This window comes from Coloeus monedula (assembly GCF_965178545.1).
Source record: "Coloeus monedula genome assembly, chromosome: 14".
Classification (NCBI taxonomy): domain Eukaryota; kingdom Metazoa; phylum Chordata; class Aves; order Passeriformes; family Corvidae; genus Coloeus; species Coloeus monedula.
In genome coordinates this window covers 11,051,612-11,072,129 of record NC_138794.1, presented here as the reverse complement: position 1 = coordinate 11,072,129, position 20,518 = coordinate 11,051,612, and the positions used below count along the sequence as shown (strand labels likewise).

Here is a 20,518-nt window from a genome sequence, read left to right as displayed (position 1 = left end):
TCCCCACATAGAGGCTCAGCCTCACACCTGGGATCAAAGCCCCTGGCCCTGGGCATCCTGCCCCAGGAGCTTTGTCCCTTGGAGCCAGGACTCTCCAGGTGGTCAGGCTGGCTCTGAACCCCCAACCTGAGCCTGGAAAGCCCCAGGCTCCCAGAGCAGCCACTGACCGAGCCACAAGATCCTGCCCACGAGGTTTCCCAAATGCTGCATGCATGCATGGGGGCCGTGCCCAATCAGCAATAGCAATTTTGTTTTCCAGGAAAGCCTCATTTGAGATGTAAGGAAAGAATTATTTTGTAGGCCTAGTAGGAATATATTTTAAGTACATGAATGGAAAGACTTACCTCAAAAATATCAAGAGAAAGGCAGTTGGATAAGGAATACTCTCATTAAGACCCACCTCGGCACCCAGCACAAGCAGCCTCAGCTGCTGGCCTGACCCATGTTTGTGTGTTGCTGTAGTTTGCAATGAGACTTCAGAGAGCAGAGATGTGCTCAGCTGTTTGGTTTGGTTTTTTTTCAAAGCAGGATTTTGAAACCAAATGCAACGATGTGCATAGAGCTTCACAGGAAAAAAAACAAACAATAAAACCAACAAAAAAAAAAAAAAGTACCTTCTTGTATATCAGCATTAGCTTAGGAAACAGGCACCAAAATGGCAATACTTTTTTAAGGCAAGACAGATTTGTAATATATTTGTTCACTGTGCAAAGGTATCCTACCTTGTACAAAATAAACTGAATTTCTCTCAATGTGTAGTTCTCCAACGTACTCATTTGCAGAGCAAAACTTCCTGCCCTGCACAGATCCAAGCTCTCCAGGCAATGTGGCTGCTCCCCTCAGCCAAACCCCCCCCAGGCATCAGACTGGGATAGAACTGGCAGGATTGCTCAGAAAACCCAGTGCTGTCATTCCAAGTTGGAGTAAACCAAAGGTAAGTGGCTCTGCACACCCTTCTCCCAGTTCCTCGGCAGTTTGACCTCAGTGCTACTCCTGGGAACGCACAATCCCAGCTGGAACAGCCCCTGCACACCCACTGTGTACTGACAGTGCCCTGGGCCACTCGCAGGTTCCCAGGCCTTCAGGTGGATGCCAGAGGACCCATGGTCACCCAGCAATGATGGGACAGGACACAAGGCAGCCCAGCAGCTCCCAGGGAGCCCAATCAATAAATCACAAGCACAGATTTGCAGCAGAAACACCTTCAGAATTAATGCATCCCAGGCAATGCAGCCCCTGCTACGTGCTGAAGCTTTTCAATATTTGTGCTTCATATTTCTAAAAATCTTGTTAACTAAAGCCCAGCATGTAATCTTCTTATTTGACAAGCCACACTCAATAAGCTATTTAAGGCTGGAAATTCATCAGGTCTGAACTGATAGAATAATTCCAGCTTAATAAAAATGTCTTTAAATTAGAACAATTCCATGTCTTTTCTACTTAAGTCAGAAGCTCAACTCCCATCAAAGACAGGAACCACTGATGCTCGCTGAATAATTGTTAAAAGTTGAGGCTTTCAAATATGTAAATGACAGCAAAAGCTTTTAGCAAGCAAAGTCCATTTTGAAGCATTATATGGAATATCCAGAATCTCAGAAAGCTCCTTCCAGGACCCAAAGCAGTGTCTGTTACCATCAGTTGTCTCCCATTAGCAGGGAGGAGACACTTCAGTACACAAGTAGTGCCAATTATGGAACAGAATGATTAATCAGCAGCTGAACAGGACAATCCCCCATTGGAAAGCATTCAGATGGAATAATGACTTGCATTGTCTCTCCCAAAACACCTTGGGAAGCACCTTCCTGTCCCAGGAGTGTCACCCAGCCCAGGCCAGGAGCTGCTGCCAGGGCCCTGCAGTCCTTAGGAAAACACAGCACAGACCCCAGAACAGGAGGCAAAGGATTTCCCACGTAAGAAGTTCTCTCTCTGTACGGACCCCACTGGATTTTGCTTTAGAAGTCCTCAGCCTCCCACAGCGGTTTGTGCTCCCACCATCTGCACTGAAATTCCATCTGCTGCAGGAGGAAGAGTTTTGCCTAAAACCACACAAAATCCAGACTGATGTGAAGTCAAGTCACCTGCTTATAGAAATGAGAAAAGGAAGCAGAGTGAAACTCATCCTGCATTTCCAGCTGACAAATTTAGAAGTTGGCTGCCACAGGAAATTGATTAATTCCAAAATCTGCTCCAGTCTAGGCAGAAAATGTACTGCAAGAACAGCTCCTGCAGTAAGCAAGGGCCTGGGCTCACACCCCACCCTCAGACCCATCCCCAGGGCTACCAGTGCTGCCCCGTTGGTGCTCATGGGCACCTCTTCATCAGGACACAGCAGAGGGATCCAAAGCTTGCATCATTTGCTGCAGAAGGCAGGAGTTTGTCACCCACTGGATTTTCTTCCTGGTGGCAACATGGGGAAAAAAAACAGGTTTGTAAAAGTTATTCAGACATTTGAGTGGAATGAACCCCCAGAATTTTCTAAGCTTCAAAGCTTCCTGAAGCTGCCAAAGTGCCCTGGCTATAAACTGCAGCAGCCCCAGGAAGCTCAGAGCTGCTCTCAGGGAAGGCAACTGTGCTACACAACCTTTTCAGTTCCTTTTGCAGGGGCACTTCCACTTCAGTGCCTTCTCATTGCCTGTTCCAAGAAGCTCATAGGTAAAAACCTTCCGGTCAAATCCCAGTTCTCCCAAAAAGCGCACCCAACACCACAGTGAGTTGTCCCCTGTAATTCTTTATTAGAATCGTGGATTAATATATTTTAAATCAATCTAAAAAAATAATGAATCAAAGTACAGTACATGCATAAAATACAAAGTAATTTACAAACAGATCAAAATAGCATCTTCAGAACTAATACCAGGAGGAGAAATGGAGTAAAAAACAAGAAGTGACCGACTACAGCAATGCCTTCCGTGTGCCTCACACATCATGAGCACCGCGAGACAGAAAAGTTGGGAACAGAACGCAGCTGAAAGTGCCAACCACATCTGGATGTTCCAAGTGGGTCATATCAGAGTTTGAGAAACATCCTCTACAATCAATTGCTTCCCTGTAATTGCATAAATAACTGCAAGCATTTGCACAACAGAGAGTTCCTTTGAATCCTGTGGGAATGCAGTGGCTGTGGCCCCCAATGCCAGTGTCAGGTGTGTTTAGGAACAGCACAGAGTGAGTGACGTGCAGTGACAGAAGGCACAGTTCATGTATCCCTGAACAAGCAGATTGGACTGATTGGTATGGAGCAACAGACCACAGGAGGAACATCCAGTAAGAAAACTACTCCAGAGGGTTTTGTTGAAGAACAAACAGCAAATCACTGGAATAATTTAAAAATACTGGATCAACCGGAACTGAAAACTAAGGCCAGATAGTGGAAGTTATTTATTCATCAACTCAAGCACTTGAATATATTAATATATGTGGCATGCATGAATAGATGTGATATGTAATATGTGACAACACCCTTCAAGTCTGTGTCCCATGAAAGAAAAAAAGGCATCCTCAAATCCTGATACCACCAGCACTGTGGAGGCCAAGCCTCATGCAGCACAAAGATGCTGCAAGTTCCAGAGCTGGAGTGACCCTTCCTCAGGGACGCAGCTCCTACGTTCACTTCCTTCAAAAGGGGCACCTCCACGGAGTCCCAGCAGCTCTGCCTCACATCAACCTCCTCTGCAGCAGGTGCCAAACCACAGCACCTCACTCACAGGTAGCCAGAACCTGCTGCTTGTTTGCAAGAAATTCTCTTTTCTCCCCCGTAATATCCTATAAAACTTCACTTGACAATCTGAAGATGTAGCCAAAAACATTTAACTTACAATAAAATTGCACTTCTGAGCTTCACCGAGCTTTAGATGCAGAATGCAACACCTTAAGACAAGGAAAGATTATCCTGCCCAGAGAGATTTTCCTCTGACAATAATTGCTTTGTGAGGAGCAGGATAACGTCTTCAAGTGCTCTCCAAAGGTGTCAGTGCTCTGACTAGCGGGCATCATGTTGGGAAGGGATCAGTTGAGTTCCAAACAATTTACTGAGCCCAAACCGACAGGTCGGTGTTGGGAAAATACTGCAGCCACATCCAAGTAAGAGATTGATAAACACTGAAAACAAAGTGTTTAAGACATGGAGAACTTCATGGAGAAGGAGTAAGTAGTAACTAAACACAAGAATGTAACCACGAGAATTACAAATATATTTAAATCTTGGACCTGGGGAATATACACAGCCTTTTAGGAAAGAATGGACAATTTATATATTCTGACAGCACTGCATCTTTGGTTTGTTTTCAGTGGTTGGAGGGACGTGGATGGGAACCACGTTGTTGCTTGGGGACATGTCATTCTCACGTCTGTCAGACATCTGCTTCTGGGAAACAATCCGATAGATCTCTGGAAGAGGAGAAAGAGCTGATCAATATGTGCACACCAGCAAAATGCCATCAAAGAGTTAAACCTAGGGGAAACCAGGCATAGCTTTGGAATTACATAAGTAATGCAATGAAGCTTCCACACTAAGTTCAATTGTGGTGGTTTCTAGATACAGAAAATAAAATATATTTTTGAAACAGAAATTACTTTTTTAACAACTGTTTTACTTCCCTTGAGATAAGAGTCAGTAAATGGACAGAATTCATGAATCTCTATGCTATGAATGAGAAACTATGTGCCCCATCCATTCCTTCTGAAGGTTAAGGACAGTTGTCACATGTTTGCTGATGTATCCACAAACAACACCAGGATTAAAAGGAACCATTCCAGATTTCTCTCCCTGATAGGAATGCAAGGACAATTTCTTCTTGCTGAGCACACCCATCATGTCTATCATCCAAGCAGTGTTAAATCTTCAGAAAAGATTGATTTGGGCCCAAAAGGGGAGACTCCGCCCCTTCAGCAGCACAGAAATCCCTTACAAAATGTGCTGTGTGAGAAATATGGGCTCCAGATGAAGAGATTCCAAACAAAGAGGAATTAGAGAGCATGGGATAAACACCTGCACCGAGAGCCTTGCCCTGTTCCTGGGGCTTCTCATGGCTGATGGTGCTGCACGTAAACTCAGAGCAGCTACAGCAGCACTTCAGCTGCACAGAGAGAGTAGAGCATGTGTAACACTTCACCCCCAGAAAGGAAATACAGGACGCCAAAAATAGAACATGGGGAACTCACTTGCAAATCTGAATTTGAAAAACATTAGAAAAATAAAAGCTTACTAAAGCTCAGTTTTACAAAAAGCCCCTGCTCAGACTCAGACAGGACAAACTGTACATTAAAATGGGTTTTTCATATGCAGTAAGGTACAGATCAAGTCATTGAGGCAACCAAACAAGAGCTGAACAGGTAAAAGGATTTTCTGATTTCACCCTTTCTTGAGCTTGCTCTTCTTTCCAACCACCTTATACATAAACAACGTCACAAGTTACATGAAAACCATGAAACCAGACCTTTAAAGCCACCTGCAGCCCGGTGTGGGAATGTGCAGACTTGGCCCCGTGGCAGTGCTCAGCAGAGCCTGTGTGTGGGGTGGGAGGAGCAGAGAGGAGAGATCTGCTCTGCACCTTCAGGACAAGCTTTGTGCTCAGGGCTGACAGCCAGTTCACTTCCAGTGCAGAGCAATGCCTGTTCCCATCAACACGCAAAGGCTCTGGCCACCTTTGTTACTGGGAATTCTCTGGTAACACCTTCAGCAGTAGCAATTCTCAGTTTCCCAGAGAATTTCCTGAACAAGTTCATACAAGTCCCTGACATATCACATACCTCCTCCACCCCATCAGCCAGGACTCACACAGGGTGCCCTCTGTGTAACAGCCTCATCTGACAGCAAAGATCCTCAGCAAACAGCTCCAAAGCCTTAAAAATAATCTTAACAGCACCAATTCCCTTACTGATAATGAATCTACCCCTTCTGACTCTGGGAACATCTTCCCATGATTCCCATTTCCACGGCCTCCCCAGCAGTCCTGCAAGTGAATCCACTATCAGCAGTCCCAAGTTTGCTGCTCCCTGCTGCTTCTCCCCCCTTTGCAGAGTAAAGCTCAGTGCAGCCACAGCCTAAATGCTAAAACCTGCCCTTCCCTGGTGAGCTGCACACTCAGCACACAGGGCTGTGCTGCTGTGGCAGGGGAGGGAGAACAGCCTAAACCTGCTCTCACTGGGGCAAAATGCCCAGCAGCCAAGCCTGCACTGGAAGGGCTGTGCCCAGAGAACGCTGGGCTAATGAAGATGTACCCTTTTTAATGAAGACACAGCACTTTGGGCTCTGCTCAGGAGCTGAATGAGACCTTATTAAGGGCACATTCAGCAGAATGCATCACTACATAATGGGGAACTGTGCGAGACAGGCCTTGCACTGTGAGAGCTGGGAAAAAGTGACACTGCTGCCCAGGAGGAGCTGGGCCAGGCCTTGGCTGCTCAGCCTGCACTGGGGTTCCATTCATTTTCAGGTGTACAGAGACAAAAGAGGAAATCCCTCGATTTTTTGATGTTAATTCTCTGATGTTGTTTCCTTGGTGATGGGATTCCTTAGAGATGAAACCACAGCAGAATGCGGTGTGGGAACAGAGACAGCACAGAGCCAGGCAGGGAATGGAGGCAGACTCCAGTTTACTTTAGGATGCTTCATCCTGCTGTGAATGCTCAGGGTGGCTGGGATCATAATACCAGTCTCTCTTATTTGCCAGATGATACAAAGCAGCTTTGTGTGCACAACAATCAGCCCCGGCAGTCTAGACATCTTAGAACAGAAGGATTTGGATAGGGACCATTACTCTAAGTCACAGATGGGAAAGGTCCTCAAAACCTCATCTGGAATCCACGGCAGGACAGGAAGCCCACCACATTTATGATACACCCCCTCTAAAAGTCCTCTGTAATATGGGAGAAGAAAGAAGAGCTTTTATCCCTTTTATCCCTTATTCCACCTGTAGCAACAGATCACAGGCTGTGCTAACTACACTGGATTCACATTTCCCACGGCCAAAGCCATCTATTCAAAGTGCTTACTCTGAGAACCCAGGTGTGGATAAGCTTAACAGGGACCTGGCCACACCTCCAAGGGAAGCACCTTCACAAACTTCCAACACTGTCCCAACTAGATCAGCTTCAGAAGGGCTGGAAAGAAAGGGGGGCTGCTACAGACCTTGGTCCCAACACCCTGTTCAGGAGAGATCCCAGCAGCTAGGGGAAAGGCTCTGGAGCAGCCTGGGGTGTCTGGTGCAGTTCCCAGCACTGCAAATACCAGAAAGGCTGGTGCAGCAGCTCATCCTGCCCCTTCTGTCAGCCAGCTCTGCTCGCAGCTGCTGGCAACACCTGCTGGTTTCCCCAGCTTCCTGCTCCCAAGGACAGCCAGCATTCCATCCACAGGCACTGAGCTTGGAAGCAGCCTTGCCAAACACACACCAGCCAGGATTCTGCAGGGTGACTCCAAAAACCACATTCCTCAGATGACTGCTCTCCTCCTTCCTCCAAAGCAAGTCATCAAGAGAAAAAGCCAGCTGTGAAGTGAGCTCCAGAACAGCCCTCCTTAGCATGCCAGTCACAGCCCAGATGGAGCCAACCTGCTGCTCAGGCACTGTTTACCGCACCTTTATCTCCCCCGAACAGGAGCTCCTGTCTGGAGAGAGCACATGCCCACTAAGCACAAGTGTTTCTTCCAGCACAGTTGAACTGACCCCTTCTGAACAAGGATCACAAGGATCCTGTCCAAGAGCTCTTCACCCTAAACACTGTCGCAGCAACATGCAGGCAACACTGACATCCATGGAAAAGCAACAGCCTTGAGAATCTGTCAGAGCCCACCAAGAGCAAGTTTTAATGGGCTGTTCACCCATTACAGACAGCTCTGCTTACAGACATATTAAACCAGAAAAAAAATCAAACCTCCATGGATTAGAATACAAACTCACTTCTGGAATAAAAGGTACTGTGGGAAGCTTGTGAGGAGAGATAAAGAAAGCCCAGCCTGTGTCCAAGAGGTGAAGCGCTTCCCATGGCAACAGTGTGTCACACAGCTCTGAAGGAAGACAAGTGCACCCAGGAAACGTCCCACCTCTCCAGTGTCACTTAGAGAACACAGTGGGCCAGCAGGAGATGGGGACTGGGAGGTCACCAGTCTATACTGGCTATGACAGCCTGACAGCCACCTTGGGAGGGAATAAACACTGCCTGATATATTTGATGTTGTTTTATTAGTGCTGGTGTATGAAAGTGAATTAACTAACCTGCATCTGAGAGCCCTGAGCCCTCTGCAAACAGAGAGTGAGAGCAGCAAGGCTGCTTGTTCTACATGACACAAAGCACATCTGGCCAAATCTGACCTCAAAGTCAAGGTGTTCCTGAGAGAAGGGCTACCAAGGACATGGGCATAAAGGAAGAAGTCTCAGGTTTTAGCAGTAACAGGTCAGCAGTGTCTTTCTCCTGAAAAATCCATGCCCAAACTCCTGTGCATTTTTACAGGACTGCCTTCAGGTATGTGAAGAAAACAGGAAATGCAGCAAGCATCCCAACACCTCTGCCTTCAGCCACTCCTTAGTCATCCACGCTCTGATGGCAGAGGCAGTTTGTCATGTAGGGAATAAATGTGTAAGCTAACAGAACTTCTTTCTTTTTGAAAGAAATTTGTGCAGTATTGGAATTACAACCAAATGAATACATGCAAGTTAAATGGAAACCACATGGTTTAATTAAAAAAGAAAAAAAGGTTTTTATTCACCTAGCACAAACACGCTTTTAGCTGGTATCACACAGGAGCACTACTGCTTAGGAACCCACTGTAAAAACACAGTCAGAACTGTCAAGAGGCCTCTTACAACTAAAGATGAAACAAGAAACAGATGGACACAGGCAGCTAATATCCCAGCAGCCTAACACCTCTCTCCACTGCCAGGCTGTCCATAAAGCATTTCAAACAACTGAAGAAATGCTACGGGATTTATACTTTTACTACAGTAAATAACCTCCTAGTTCTATCCTTACCTACATGTTCCACTATGGCTACCAGCACCTTTTTGGTGTGTTTTTAAAAGAATGTCTAAATTAGGTGGCAAAGAGGAAAACAAAATTCAGAACCAACTAGGTGTCAAGGTCACAGCAACAAGATCTGATTTACAGACAGTTTAGTAGTAGGGTCACTGCTTATACCAAGCACATCATGTAGCCTGGCACATGCTACAACTGGGAAGGAGGGACTTTAAATTTGCAACTGCAAAACACGTTGGAGGCAGTTGGAGAAAACAAGAGACTGCCTGGCACACCTAGAACAGAGACACAGCAAACAGAGGAGTGTCTCAGATATCTGTTTTGAAAACTCAGACTAGAGCACTTGCCAAAGCTGGGAATGATGAAAGCTCCAAAACCAGAGGCCACAGTGTCCCATTGTACCCTGACTACAGCTAACAGGGCACACAGAAATACAAAAGCCTCGTGACAGTGAGTGATTTCCACACCAATCTGTGAACTCCTACTCCACCTTTATAAGCCAGGGTTAAGTTAAGGTTCCCCAAATTGTTGTAGTCGAGTGTCTCAGCCTTAACAAGTTTTGCCTACCTAAACAAGGCTTTAAACAAACAGGAGGTACTTTATCCACAGAACATAAAAATGCAGCACTGACTGCTGTCACAGGCCAAAAGTCCAGGCTACCAAATGCAATAGCAACTCCTGCAGCTCAGGAGTCACTGTGTCTCAAAGGAAGGATCTCTGCTCTTTCATCCCTTTTTCCTTGGCAACTGCTACGGTCACCATTCAAGATGGAAACAAACTGGACTGACTTCTCCTCTGATAAACAATGGCTGCTGTCACTTGATGCCAGCATGAGACAATTCCCTGCCTGGGCACTCCCTGTAATGGAAGACGGAAACTGAAACACAAACCAGGCTGACTACAGTCCTGGGGCAGATCAAAGTGAACAAGGATTCATTCCCCAGTTCAAGGCTGGCCTTTCAACTGTGACACTTTGACACTGGACTCCAAATCTTATTGCTAATGAAGAATGATTAAATAGCAACATTTTGAACACTTTATAGGCAAAGAGATGCCTATTTGCATCATATCTGAGCAGCCTTCTGCCCTTCCCCCTTGAAGCACAAAGCCCTGGATGACTCACCTGTCAGAATAGTCTGGAAAGCTGCTTCCACATTTGTAGAGTCTAAAGCAGATGTCTCAATAAATGACAAACCATTCTTCTCTGTGTGGACAGAAATACTATAATTAGAGAGGTACAGTACATATCTGTTTCCCATCTGGAAAAGCTTCTGTACCAGATAATATTTGTAGCGTTCCTGATGAGACACCCAGGTATCAAGAGAAAGGAAAACAAAGTTGTGGGGTTTTCCCCCTTACGTGATCTGAAAGTGACACCACCCAACACCAACATTAGAATTTACACCCACTCCCAAGCACAGGGATCGGCCCAGTGCTGTGTTACTTTACTGCACAGGTTCGTGCATCACTGAAAGGGATAATCTGTTGCAGTTTCAAGAACTGCATGAGAAAGTTTCCTAGATTTTCTTTAACCTCATCAAGTTTCTCCACCTCCCACCTGCTAATACATTACAGAAGCTTATTTAATGGGGATGGAGCAGCAGGGGGAATGACACTCCTCCAGCTGCAGGCAGGGATCCTCACTGGCCATAAACTCTGCCAGTGGAGCTATGGCAAACTTTAACGCAAGGAACCCAGCTCCACTCCTGGATTAAAGAAACTGGGCCTAAAACAAGGCTTACAGAAACTAGAACTACTGTTCACAGATCTTAATTACATAACAAAAGTCAGAAAGCCAGTTTAATGAAAGTGTTCAGCCACAGGCACCTGTGTAGGGCTGCAGATTAGTTGGGATACAGAAGGCAAAGCTACCACCACACAAGAAACTCAAACCTAAAGCCAGAGGCAGTTTCTGCAACACAAACAGTGCCCAGGCAAGAGAATAAATCTGGGTTAAAATGTTCAGGTGCCTCTGGCTGGTTCTTGAAATAACATGTATGTTCTACAAGGTCTCCTTTCTGACTGAATGTGACATGTGACACTGAGGGGACATGAGCAGCAGCAGGTTTCTTCCTCCTACCCACACCCTCTCCAAGCAAGGTAGGCAAATCCCCGACAGCAGCAGGAAATTCCTCTGAGTTGCCCAACCTGCGAAAGCTCTGGCCTCGTCTGTGGGGACAGCTCTGAGGTGGCGCAGGTCGCTCTTGTTGCCCACGAGCATGATGACGATGTTGCTGTCGGCATGGTCCCGGAGCTCCTTCAGCCACCGCTCCACGTTCTCGTATGTGAGGTGCTTGGCAATGTCGTACACCAGCAGTGCCCCCACGGCTCCACGGTAGTACCTGGGGACAAGGGGACAGGCAGCCAGACACAGTGAGGATACAGGAGACTGTGCAATAGTCACCTTCCACCTCTGATCCACTCTTGAAAATTCTCCCCCACCCATCACTGTGGGTGCAGCACGGGCACAGCCCAGAGTGATAAGGAAACTGTAGAGTGACTCACTGGGTCATAAAAATGTCAGCGTGATCTACTCCCTTTACAAAAGGCCCCAGCTGGTCTCCTTTCGAGTGAGAGCCACAGTAATGCATTCAAAAGGAAACAGGCTGTGTTCTCCCACCCCACAACTCCCTCCAGCTCCAGCTTTTGCTATGCTGGTTTTTAACAATTAAACAAGCACACAAGTGCGCAGTCTTTCCTGGCTGCTACAGGAAGGCTTCTGCTCTTAGGTTACCGCTGATAAAATGACCAGGAACACTGATATTCCTTTGTCATTCGCTTCCATGGAAATGAGTCTCTCAAAGTTCTTGCATTCTAAACTTGAAATGCCCCCAGTTACATGTCACAAGAGCACTGCAAAGTAAATAGGTCTGTGCAGGAACACATCAGATTGAGTTTCTGGGCTGAATAATATTTAACCTTCCCACCACCACATTATTGTGGGTATTACCTGACAAAACACAAACACCCCTGTTTGCAGTTGGTAAGGAATTGAAGGGGCCAAAACTGCCCTCCTCAGCCCAAGCTGCTCCTCAGCCACCCAGGCTCCACTTACGCTGAGGTTATGGCTCGGTATCGCTCCTGCCCCGCTGTATCCCAGATTTGAGCTTTTATTGTCTTCCCATCGACCTGGATGCTCCTTGTTGCAAACTCCACACCAATGGTGCTCTTGCTTTCCAAGTTAAACTCATTGCGAGTGAATCGAGACAGAAGGTTGCTCTTCCCTACTCCAGAGTCTCCAATAAGTACAACTACAAGACAAAAATCATATCAGAATCAGACTCCAGAGGTAAATGACACACTGAAAATCACACACAAGAAATATTTCTTTGAAAGAATGAAGCATGAAGGAAAAAATGGCAACACCACCATCCTTGTCATGCATTTGCTGTCCAAGTCTCAATATTTCTGGAAAACCAGAGCTGCCACATTCACCAGTATTTTGAACATATGTTAAGACTTGACTTTTATTGGTTATATTCCAATCTCCTTTGCCCAGTGTGGAAGAATATACATGGCTGTCACTGCAAACATTGGTGACCAGTTACATTTCCTTAAACAATACTAGAACTATAAACAAAAATAAAACCCTACAACCACATAACTGAAATCTGCTTTGCTGAAGAAGTGCAAAACACAGGGCAAGCAGCACATTCTGCTTTCACTTTACACTCCTCATGCCTTTGCAGAAGAGAGGTTCCCCACTGGGGCAGAAAAATTTGTGAATGAAAAGAGAACCAAACCAAAGAACCCCCAAGACCACCATCACCCCACCAGCCAGTTTGAAACATTTGCTGAGCCACAGCTCTCTGCCCTTCCACAGTTCCCCACTGCTGCTGTGGCACCTGGACACATCAGGCCAGAGCTTGAAACTGCTTAAAAATGCTGCCAGGGGATCGCTGTGCCTCAGAATTGGATCCACCATTCCCTGGCTCAGCTTGACTCATACGAGCACCAGTGGCAAGCAAACTAATTGGAAGGATTCAGCTATTCTTGACGAGAGAGTGATAGAAGGTTCAAAGTCCAGTTCCTGCAGGAAAAACAGCATCACAAGGATTCCCTGCAATATCCTGTAATGCTGAGTTGAAAAGTGCAAGTTTAAGTGTTACTTAACAACTCAGTACCAAGAGGCAGAAATGTGTTCACAACCTGACTCACATGAACAGGAGCCTCTTGGGGTCATCCTATGGCCTTAATGATGATAAGGCTCCAAACCAGTAATGAAGGAAAGGGAAGAAAAATACGATACAATCTTTGAGAAGAAAGGCCAATAATGAAGTTCAGCGGTGAATCAACACCAGTCCAAGCAAAAAAGTGCACACTCAGGTGACAAAAAACATTGTGTCTTTGTTTTTTTAGAGAAAAACAATTACTTGCTTAACACACATCACTAACAATTAAGACACCAAAACACAGCATTAAAGATTCTGTGTGGTACAACAAAGCAATGAGAGCACCAAACACAGTCAGTGACACAAACCCCCCGTGGAGCTCAGTCTAGCAGCAGAAACATTCCCATCTGCTGCTGCAGCCCTCTGCAGCTTCTGTTTAAATAATGCAGAGCAATTCTGGCAGATGGGACTTTGCTCTGACTGGAAGGGCAGAGCAGCACCTTTTAAACTCCCTCCATAAATGAAAATTGCAGAAAACGTTGGCTTCAAACACAGCCTTGTGCAGAATACTTCATCAAAATAAACATCTTCCCAGCTGCCCGTGCCAGCTGACTCAGCACGCAGCTGGCCAAGCACACAAGTTGCAGAAAGCACCCTCTGTTAACCTCTTCTGTGTAGGAAGATTACAAGTGCAGGTAGGTGGCAAGGCCCCATGCTGACTGCAAACAGGAGTCTGCTTTACTACGTGCTAGGTCACTGCTGAACAGCTCTTCTGGCACAGAGATGCTACATCATGGTAAACCCAGTGCAGGGGACAGGGCACCAATTGCATCACCACCCCTGGCAAATGGCCACAGCTTTCCTCTGCTACTGGCAAGTCTCTTCTTCAACACTGTTTTGGCAGGCTTAGCCCATGGGTTTAGATGACATCATGTTTGTATTCACTGGGACACACAACAAGTTCCTAGGAGGGAAAAGCTGACAGCCCCCTTTGTATTGCTCAGTCCTGCTATCACCCAGCACTAACTCTGGCAGGGGCCAGAAGTTGCTCTAAGCAAGAAAAGCAATCCACATTCACCATTTCCTTTTCCCAACAGGATGCATCATATTAAGTATTGTCTCAAACCTACCTTTGTAGTTAGTGCAAAGCCCACCTTCAAGTCATTTAACAACAGAGGGGTCCCTTTAATTCCTCTGCCAGGTTTTTTTCCTTACCTTGCCTGAATCCCACACTCCTTATGTTCTGAATGGTTTCCAGAACCAGAATAATGTGTCCCAATTATAAGGGGAAAATAATACCTTCCTCCTTGAAATCAGCTATTTCCTCTACTTAATTGGGCCACTGCAGCTCCTCTTGGACACAAGAACAGCTTGGAATGTCAGCAGGCACCTGAGACTCCTCACACCTTCGGCATTTCTGCCAGTCTGGGCAAGTATCACTCTTAAAATACAATTATGAACTGAAACAGCTTTAACAGCCACTCAGATTGTGGTTTTAATTTCCGTTTTGCTTTCCTTATCAAGCCACCATATTTTGATATTTTATACTACACAGTGCTCCCATGTATTACATTCTTAGCATAGAAATGTAGTAGGAATGACCCTGGATGGCCAAGTCCCATACTAAATATCCAAGGCAAACAGTTTCTGGGAAGGAAATGACGTTATCTAGGCCATGATAAAGCTAAGTGTTCCTGCACATTGTCCCTTTCATTGGGCTTTTCTTCCAGAAATTCATTCCTAATGGTTAGAAATTGCCTTCTGATTTTCAGAAGGAATTAGTGGTCAGCTGATGGTGGTGTCCATGTGCCAGCATCCTCCATTAGCTTATTAGTGTCTTCTCCCAGCAGTGTTTACACTGGGGTATTTACAGAAAGCAACCACATCTTCTCTGGGCTTTGCTGTATTTGCCAAATACGCCAACTTGTCAAATGGTTCCGTATAAACACGTTCACTTCCCCAAACACCTTCCCTACAAGTTTTTCAATTTCTTTTCAGCACAGTGAGAACCGCATACATCATTCTAAGGGAGATCCCCCTGTGATGCAGACAAGAATTTTAGTATTTCCATCTCTACTAGGCACACCTGGAGCTGGAATTATTTCTCCTGACAATTTCACCTTGACGGCTCCATCTGCCTGTCATCAGACCTAATTGTTCAGCTTCATGTTGGCAAACTTTTACTCTACCAGAGTCCAAGTCCCCAGGGATAAACCCTTACATCCCAAATACCAGCTCATCTGGAGGACCACAGTCCTCATCAGCACACAGCTCATTCAGTGCCATACTCCCACTTCCCCTGTCCCACCCAACTTGCATCATCCATAAATTCCATTTCTACATTAGCACTGGAAGGAGGAACGTCTGGAGGAAACATTTTAGCAAGTTCAGCCACAAGACTCAGTCCTGAAATCCATCAGTAACCAGCTTTGGAGCAGGACCTCCCTCACAGGAGCAGCACCTTAGGAAGCTGCACAACCAAGGAAAATTGTACTGACACACCTGAAAGTCATGGAAATGATCTCCCAGCCCCAAGTGACTGATTCAGTGGTGGGACAGTTCAATACTTGCAACCACATGCTTTAAATTGATTCATTTGACTTTCTACAGCATTTACTACCCCAAACATTTAAGACAAGCATACAAGCATCTGGTGGAGAGAAAAAAAAAATTTAAAGAGAGAATGAAGTCCACAGTACTGTAAAAATTTCCCTCTCTAATTCCAGTTTTATTTCTGTAGAAGACCAAAATAAGAATTCAATTTCCTACGATGCACGAGAAGCAATTTAGAGAACTATGTCAAGAAAGGGTTATTAATTTTTCACCAACATTCCAGCTCACTCACACAATTTTTGTTTCTGTAAAACCTCTTAGTTTAAATTTTCAGAAAATATTTTAATTATCTCATTAAATATGTTATTGGCAACCCAAACAGGTTGAAAATAAGAGTCCAGCAGCACTAGATTGTGTTGTCTATGGTAAAAGTTATTGCACAAGTCACATATTACATGATTTAGGACCAGTACACCAGCACAAGAAAATCACAATGTCTAAAACTTGTTTCTGCACTGAATTCTGCTGTTAAGAGACATATCAATAAAAAGCTTGGACACGTCTTCATGACCCCCAGAAGAACCTGCTGACAAACACCTCTCCCTGCCCACTTCAGCTGGAATTTGAAGGGCATGTGAAAAAAATTACTCGATCCTATACCTTGTAGGTAGCTGGTCATAAACCCAACATGGTCATGACTTGTGTTAACCTCCCTCCTCAGCTGTGCCCTGTTTTATTCACCCATTTTCTGTCACAAAAAGAACTGGCACTCCAAAGGCCCTCTGGGGCAGGGGTTGCCTGTCCATACAATCAGTAACACCTCCCAACACCTCTACAGTAAATGGCTGCACCAGCCAGTTTGTTGCAGCACCAAAGTGCCTCCACATCTGAGGCAATGAAAGCCAAGGGCTTCTACCAATGTCAAATCAATAGATGTCATACAACCACACATTTATCTAAACACGCAAGTAAAAATGTGTCTTCTAAACCCCAAACGAGCAAGCTGGTTCAGTTTCAGAGCATTTCCTCAATATCAGAGGGAGAAGTTGGAGAAATGAATATGATGCAAAGAAACAGAGAGCTGAAACTGGAGTTTTTCCTAACAAGAAGCTGAATGTCACCACAAGTCAGGTCCATGACATGAGTCAGAGATCCAGAGTTCCAGATGGCCAAGGTGCAGACATAATCTTCCTGAGCTTTGTCCATAGAAAACATCTTCTGCAAGTGAGGGTTCCTTTGATAACTGCTCATCTACTGCAAGCACATTAATCAAAAAGAGCAAAAAGGCTCCTGTACTAAAGCCAGGCTTAATTTATTAAATAATAAAGTAATATCCTTATATCACCATTATATTTTCCTCCTATTAAAATGAGAGCAAGACTTCTACAAACTGGACTTCATAGGCCTTATGTTTCCTCAGGAGCCATTCTGGGAACCGCAGGCACTGCTCTCAGCCAGACCCCAAAACTATGGAAGAATACAAAGACTGGAATCTGGATAAGAAGAATTTAACAGAAACTGTTTTTTTCCAAGCGAGGCTGTGTCTTTCCTATATGCTGAAGTGTTGCAACATAGTCAGGGGAAGGGTATTTTGTAACAGGTCCCTGGATTTTATTGTCCAGAAGCACAGGTGGGCTCAGTTTACACCCAGCAGCAGAGTCAGCCAGATTTCAACACACATCTGCTGTCAGGGGCTGACAGGACAAAACCAGAAGTCTCACAAACAGAAACGTGACAGTTCAACCCAGGAGCAGTAAAAGACAGCCAGACTAGAGAACATCACATGATTGTTTTAACCAGGTTAAATTCTGAACTCAGTCCTGCCAACCTACCATGTCCCTTCATAAACCCAGAAATGTCCTGCTGGATAAAGTGTCCTGACAGACGAACACCCAGAGTCTGACTACAAACAACTGGCATCCAAAAACCATGGTGTGTATAACAAACAGGCTAATCTCTGTCCTAGCCAGCCCCTGCATCTTCAAATAAGCAATGCCTTCAGACTTGCCATTGTAACCATCACACGGACATGCCCCAAAACAAGATTTTTTTTGCTTCTATGAATTCATGAAGGCTTTCAAACCCATTTATAATATGCATGGCAATGCACCACTCCAAAATTTGCATACCCACCTGAGGGACTTTGTCCTTTTGATTTCACCGGCTGCCCAATAAAAGAAGCATTACAGATATCCACAGAAATGATGACAGACAGGAGATACTTTCCCTATTTGCCCTTATCACTCACTGTTTAAATTTTGATCAAGTTGTACATCAATTCAGTATAAGGGCTATGAATCCATTAAGTCTCTTTTCTGATTATTTTGATGCCCTTCTCCATCTTTTTAATTCTACAATCCCTTTCAAAATGGATATGTCTGTCATGCCTACATTTCCCCTCAATTCCCAAGATGCTCATGTCTCAAACTCAAACACTGACTTAACGTTTCCCCCGAGTCCCCGTTTCCTTTTCCAAAAGATTTACCTACCCCTTGCCTTTTTGGCCAGTGCCTGGCAAGGAGACTTTCGGTTCAGAGACCTACTTGCAATAATTTCCAGATCATTCCAGAGTGGTGACAGCTTGTTTAGAACCACCATCATCTCTGGGAAGTTACAAAAGTTTCCACAATTTGTACTACTCTGCATTTTTATGTTATTTCAGCTGCCACATTTACCCCACTTAAGTGACATTGCATCAACTTCCTGCAGTCCACTTTAGCCTGGCAAAACCCAAATCATTCATCTTCACAACAGCATTTTCACAGCATTCCCTGCAATCCCAACAGTTTCTATAAACCAAGCTAAACAGAAAAAGCTTTAGCAAAGGCAATCTCAATTAAACCAGCTTTAGACTTCTCCCTATAAGTGGATCCCAACTTTATTTTTTCCCAATTATAAAAGGAAGCAGGTCTAATGAAAGATAGCAGCTCTCCCAACAAACTCCATGTCCCTGATAGTCCCAGGCCTTCACAGCTAAAACATTAATTACAAGCCCACTCACAGAACTGCATGAACAAGGGTAATTCAATGGCTTTGATAACCTGTACACAAGTTCCTACAATAACATTGCCTAATGCCATTAAACCAGTGGTCAGCAAGGTCCTTGCCAGTGCTGCAAGCTGAGAAAAGATCCCATTCTGGAACTTCCTGATTTGATTTCCACAGCAGCACAGATTACTGATTTATAGGTAGAAATAATGCCACTTTCCACACACAATTGGATAAAACAGCCAACAATAAAAATAATGTAATTCCTCAAAGTTATTACAGGAGCTTAAGGATACAGGAAAAAACATCGATGTTTACCTTCGAGATGACAAGCACAGGGTCTCTTAACCCTTACAACATAACAAGCAATGCTCTAAATCCTAAATTCAAATTTATAATACCACATCACAACAAACAACTACTTTTTTACACTACTTTGCTTGCTTTTTCAGTGGGGTTTATTTTAATATCACATTACGGGACAGTGAACTTTCAAAACATCAGCACTTCTGTACACATTTCACAGCGGGCTACACGAACCTTTCCAGCAGGCTGGTATTTTACGCTGCAGGGAGTGAAAATTGAGGATTTAACCACAACCTAGAACGTTTTAACTCAACTTGCTGCTGTATTGCAGACTGGACGGGCATCAGCCCTGGAAAACGAGGTATTCTTGCCCTTCCCTGTGGGAGCCAGGACAGATCAAGGCCAGGCTGGATGGGGCTTGGAGCAGCCTGGTCGAGTGGAAGGTGTCCCTGCCCATGGCAGGGGGTGGAATGCGATGATCTTTAAGGTCCCTTCCCACCCAAACCATTCCATGATTCTATGAGGATTTTATGATCTCTGGGTGTGGAACAGCAGGGACATTCCACTCCTCGCCAAGGGCTCTGAACACAGAAGGCAGCAAGTCGTACTACTTTATTAATTAGTGCATCATCTACCAATGCTGAGCATATCTCACCCACTCTATAGCTCTATTTAACAGCTGGAGAGGGTTGTTATCAACCTTGACGAGTCCTTATCAGCCCTGGGCATCCTTCCTGGCGATCTTTGCTCGCCACCCCGCAGACCGGCCGCCGCCTCAGCCTGTGCTCGGGGCAGCCTCGGACCAGCCCTGAGACGAAATGCCCAAATCCCCGCTGCCAAACCCTGCCCAAAGCTGACACTGTGGGGTGAGGGAGGGACACCCGAGCGGGGCCCGGCGATGCCCGGGGCGCTCCCCCCGCCCGCCGGGCCCCGCGTCAGGGAGCGGCCCCGGCCGCGCCCGCGGGTCCCGCTGCTCTCCCGCCCGCCCGCAGGGCCCTGCCCGCCTCACCTTTGAAGAGATAATCGTACTCGTCGTCGCGGGTGCCCATGGCGGGTGGCGGAGGAACGGGACCGGGAGCGGAGCGGAGCCGAACCCTCCCTGCAGCCGCCGCAGCGCTTCCGCCCTCCACGCTCCGCCTGCCCGCCCACAGGCGCTTCCGGGGCAGCGGCGCCGCCGCACGACCGCGCCCGGGGCAGCGCTGCGGCCGCGCCCTCGCCGGGGTTAAAGCGAGAGGGGGTCCCGCCCGCCCCTCAGGGCCCCCGAGCACCGACACCCCCCGGCACCCCCTGGAGGGGGTGGTGCGCTGCGGCGGGAGTGCTGTGAACGGGACTAGGGGTGGCCGGGAGAGGTTGGTGACAGAGTGGTTCCATGGTGTAATGGTTAGCACTCTGGACTCTGAATCCAGCGATCCGAGTTCAAATCTCGGTGGAACCTGCATATTTTCTTTCCTTCTTTCGTTTTTTATCTTTTCGACTTTTTGTGTCCAAACGATCCCCGGGCATTCTCTGAGCTGCCTGAGTCCCTGTGCCTAAATGGTGAATGGACACACTCAGCTCCCCGGACTCCTGTACCCAAACAATATCCAGGCATG

The 20,518-nt window shown here is 46.0% G+C and overlaps 1 protein-coding gene across 1 annotated transcript; it reads right to left on the bottom strand.

The window, feature by feature from the left end:
• Positions 1-2,708: 2,708 nt before the first annotated feature.
• On the bottom strand, positions 2,709-20,063 carry RAB11A (RAB11A, member RAS oncogene family). The gene is made up of 5 exons (XM_082291085.1): positions 19,936-20,063; positions 12,023-12,218; positions 11,116-11,309; positions 10,091-10,171; positions 2,709-4,386 (listed from the first exon to the last, which is right to left on the bottom strand). Exons 1-5 carry the CDS (start codon positions 19,973-19,975, stop codon positions 4,247-4,249), a joined length of 651 nt encoding a protein of 216 aa, XP_082147211.1. The 5' UTR covers positions 19,976-20,063; the 3' UTR covers positions 2,709-4,246.
• Positions 20,064-20,518: the final 455 nt, after the last annotated feature.

Coding starts and splice junctions, on each gene's coding strand:
- RAB11A (XM_082291085.1), bottom strand. CDS start 19,975: ATGGGCACCCGCGACGACGAGTACGATTATCTCTTCAAAG. Junction 10,172..11,115: donor CGAGGCCAGAGCTTTCGCAG/GTTGGGCAACTC, acceptor CTGTCCACACAG/AGAAGAATGGTTTGTCATTT. Junction 4,387..10,090: donor TTTCCAGACTATTCTGACAG/GTGAGTCATCCA, acceptor CTCCTCTTCCAG/AGATCTATCGGATTGTTTCC.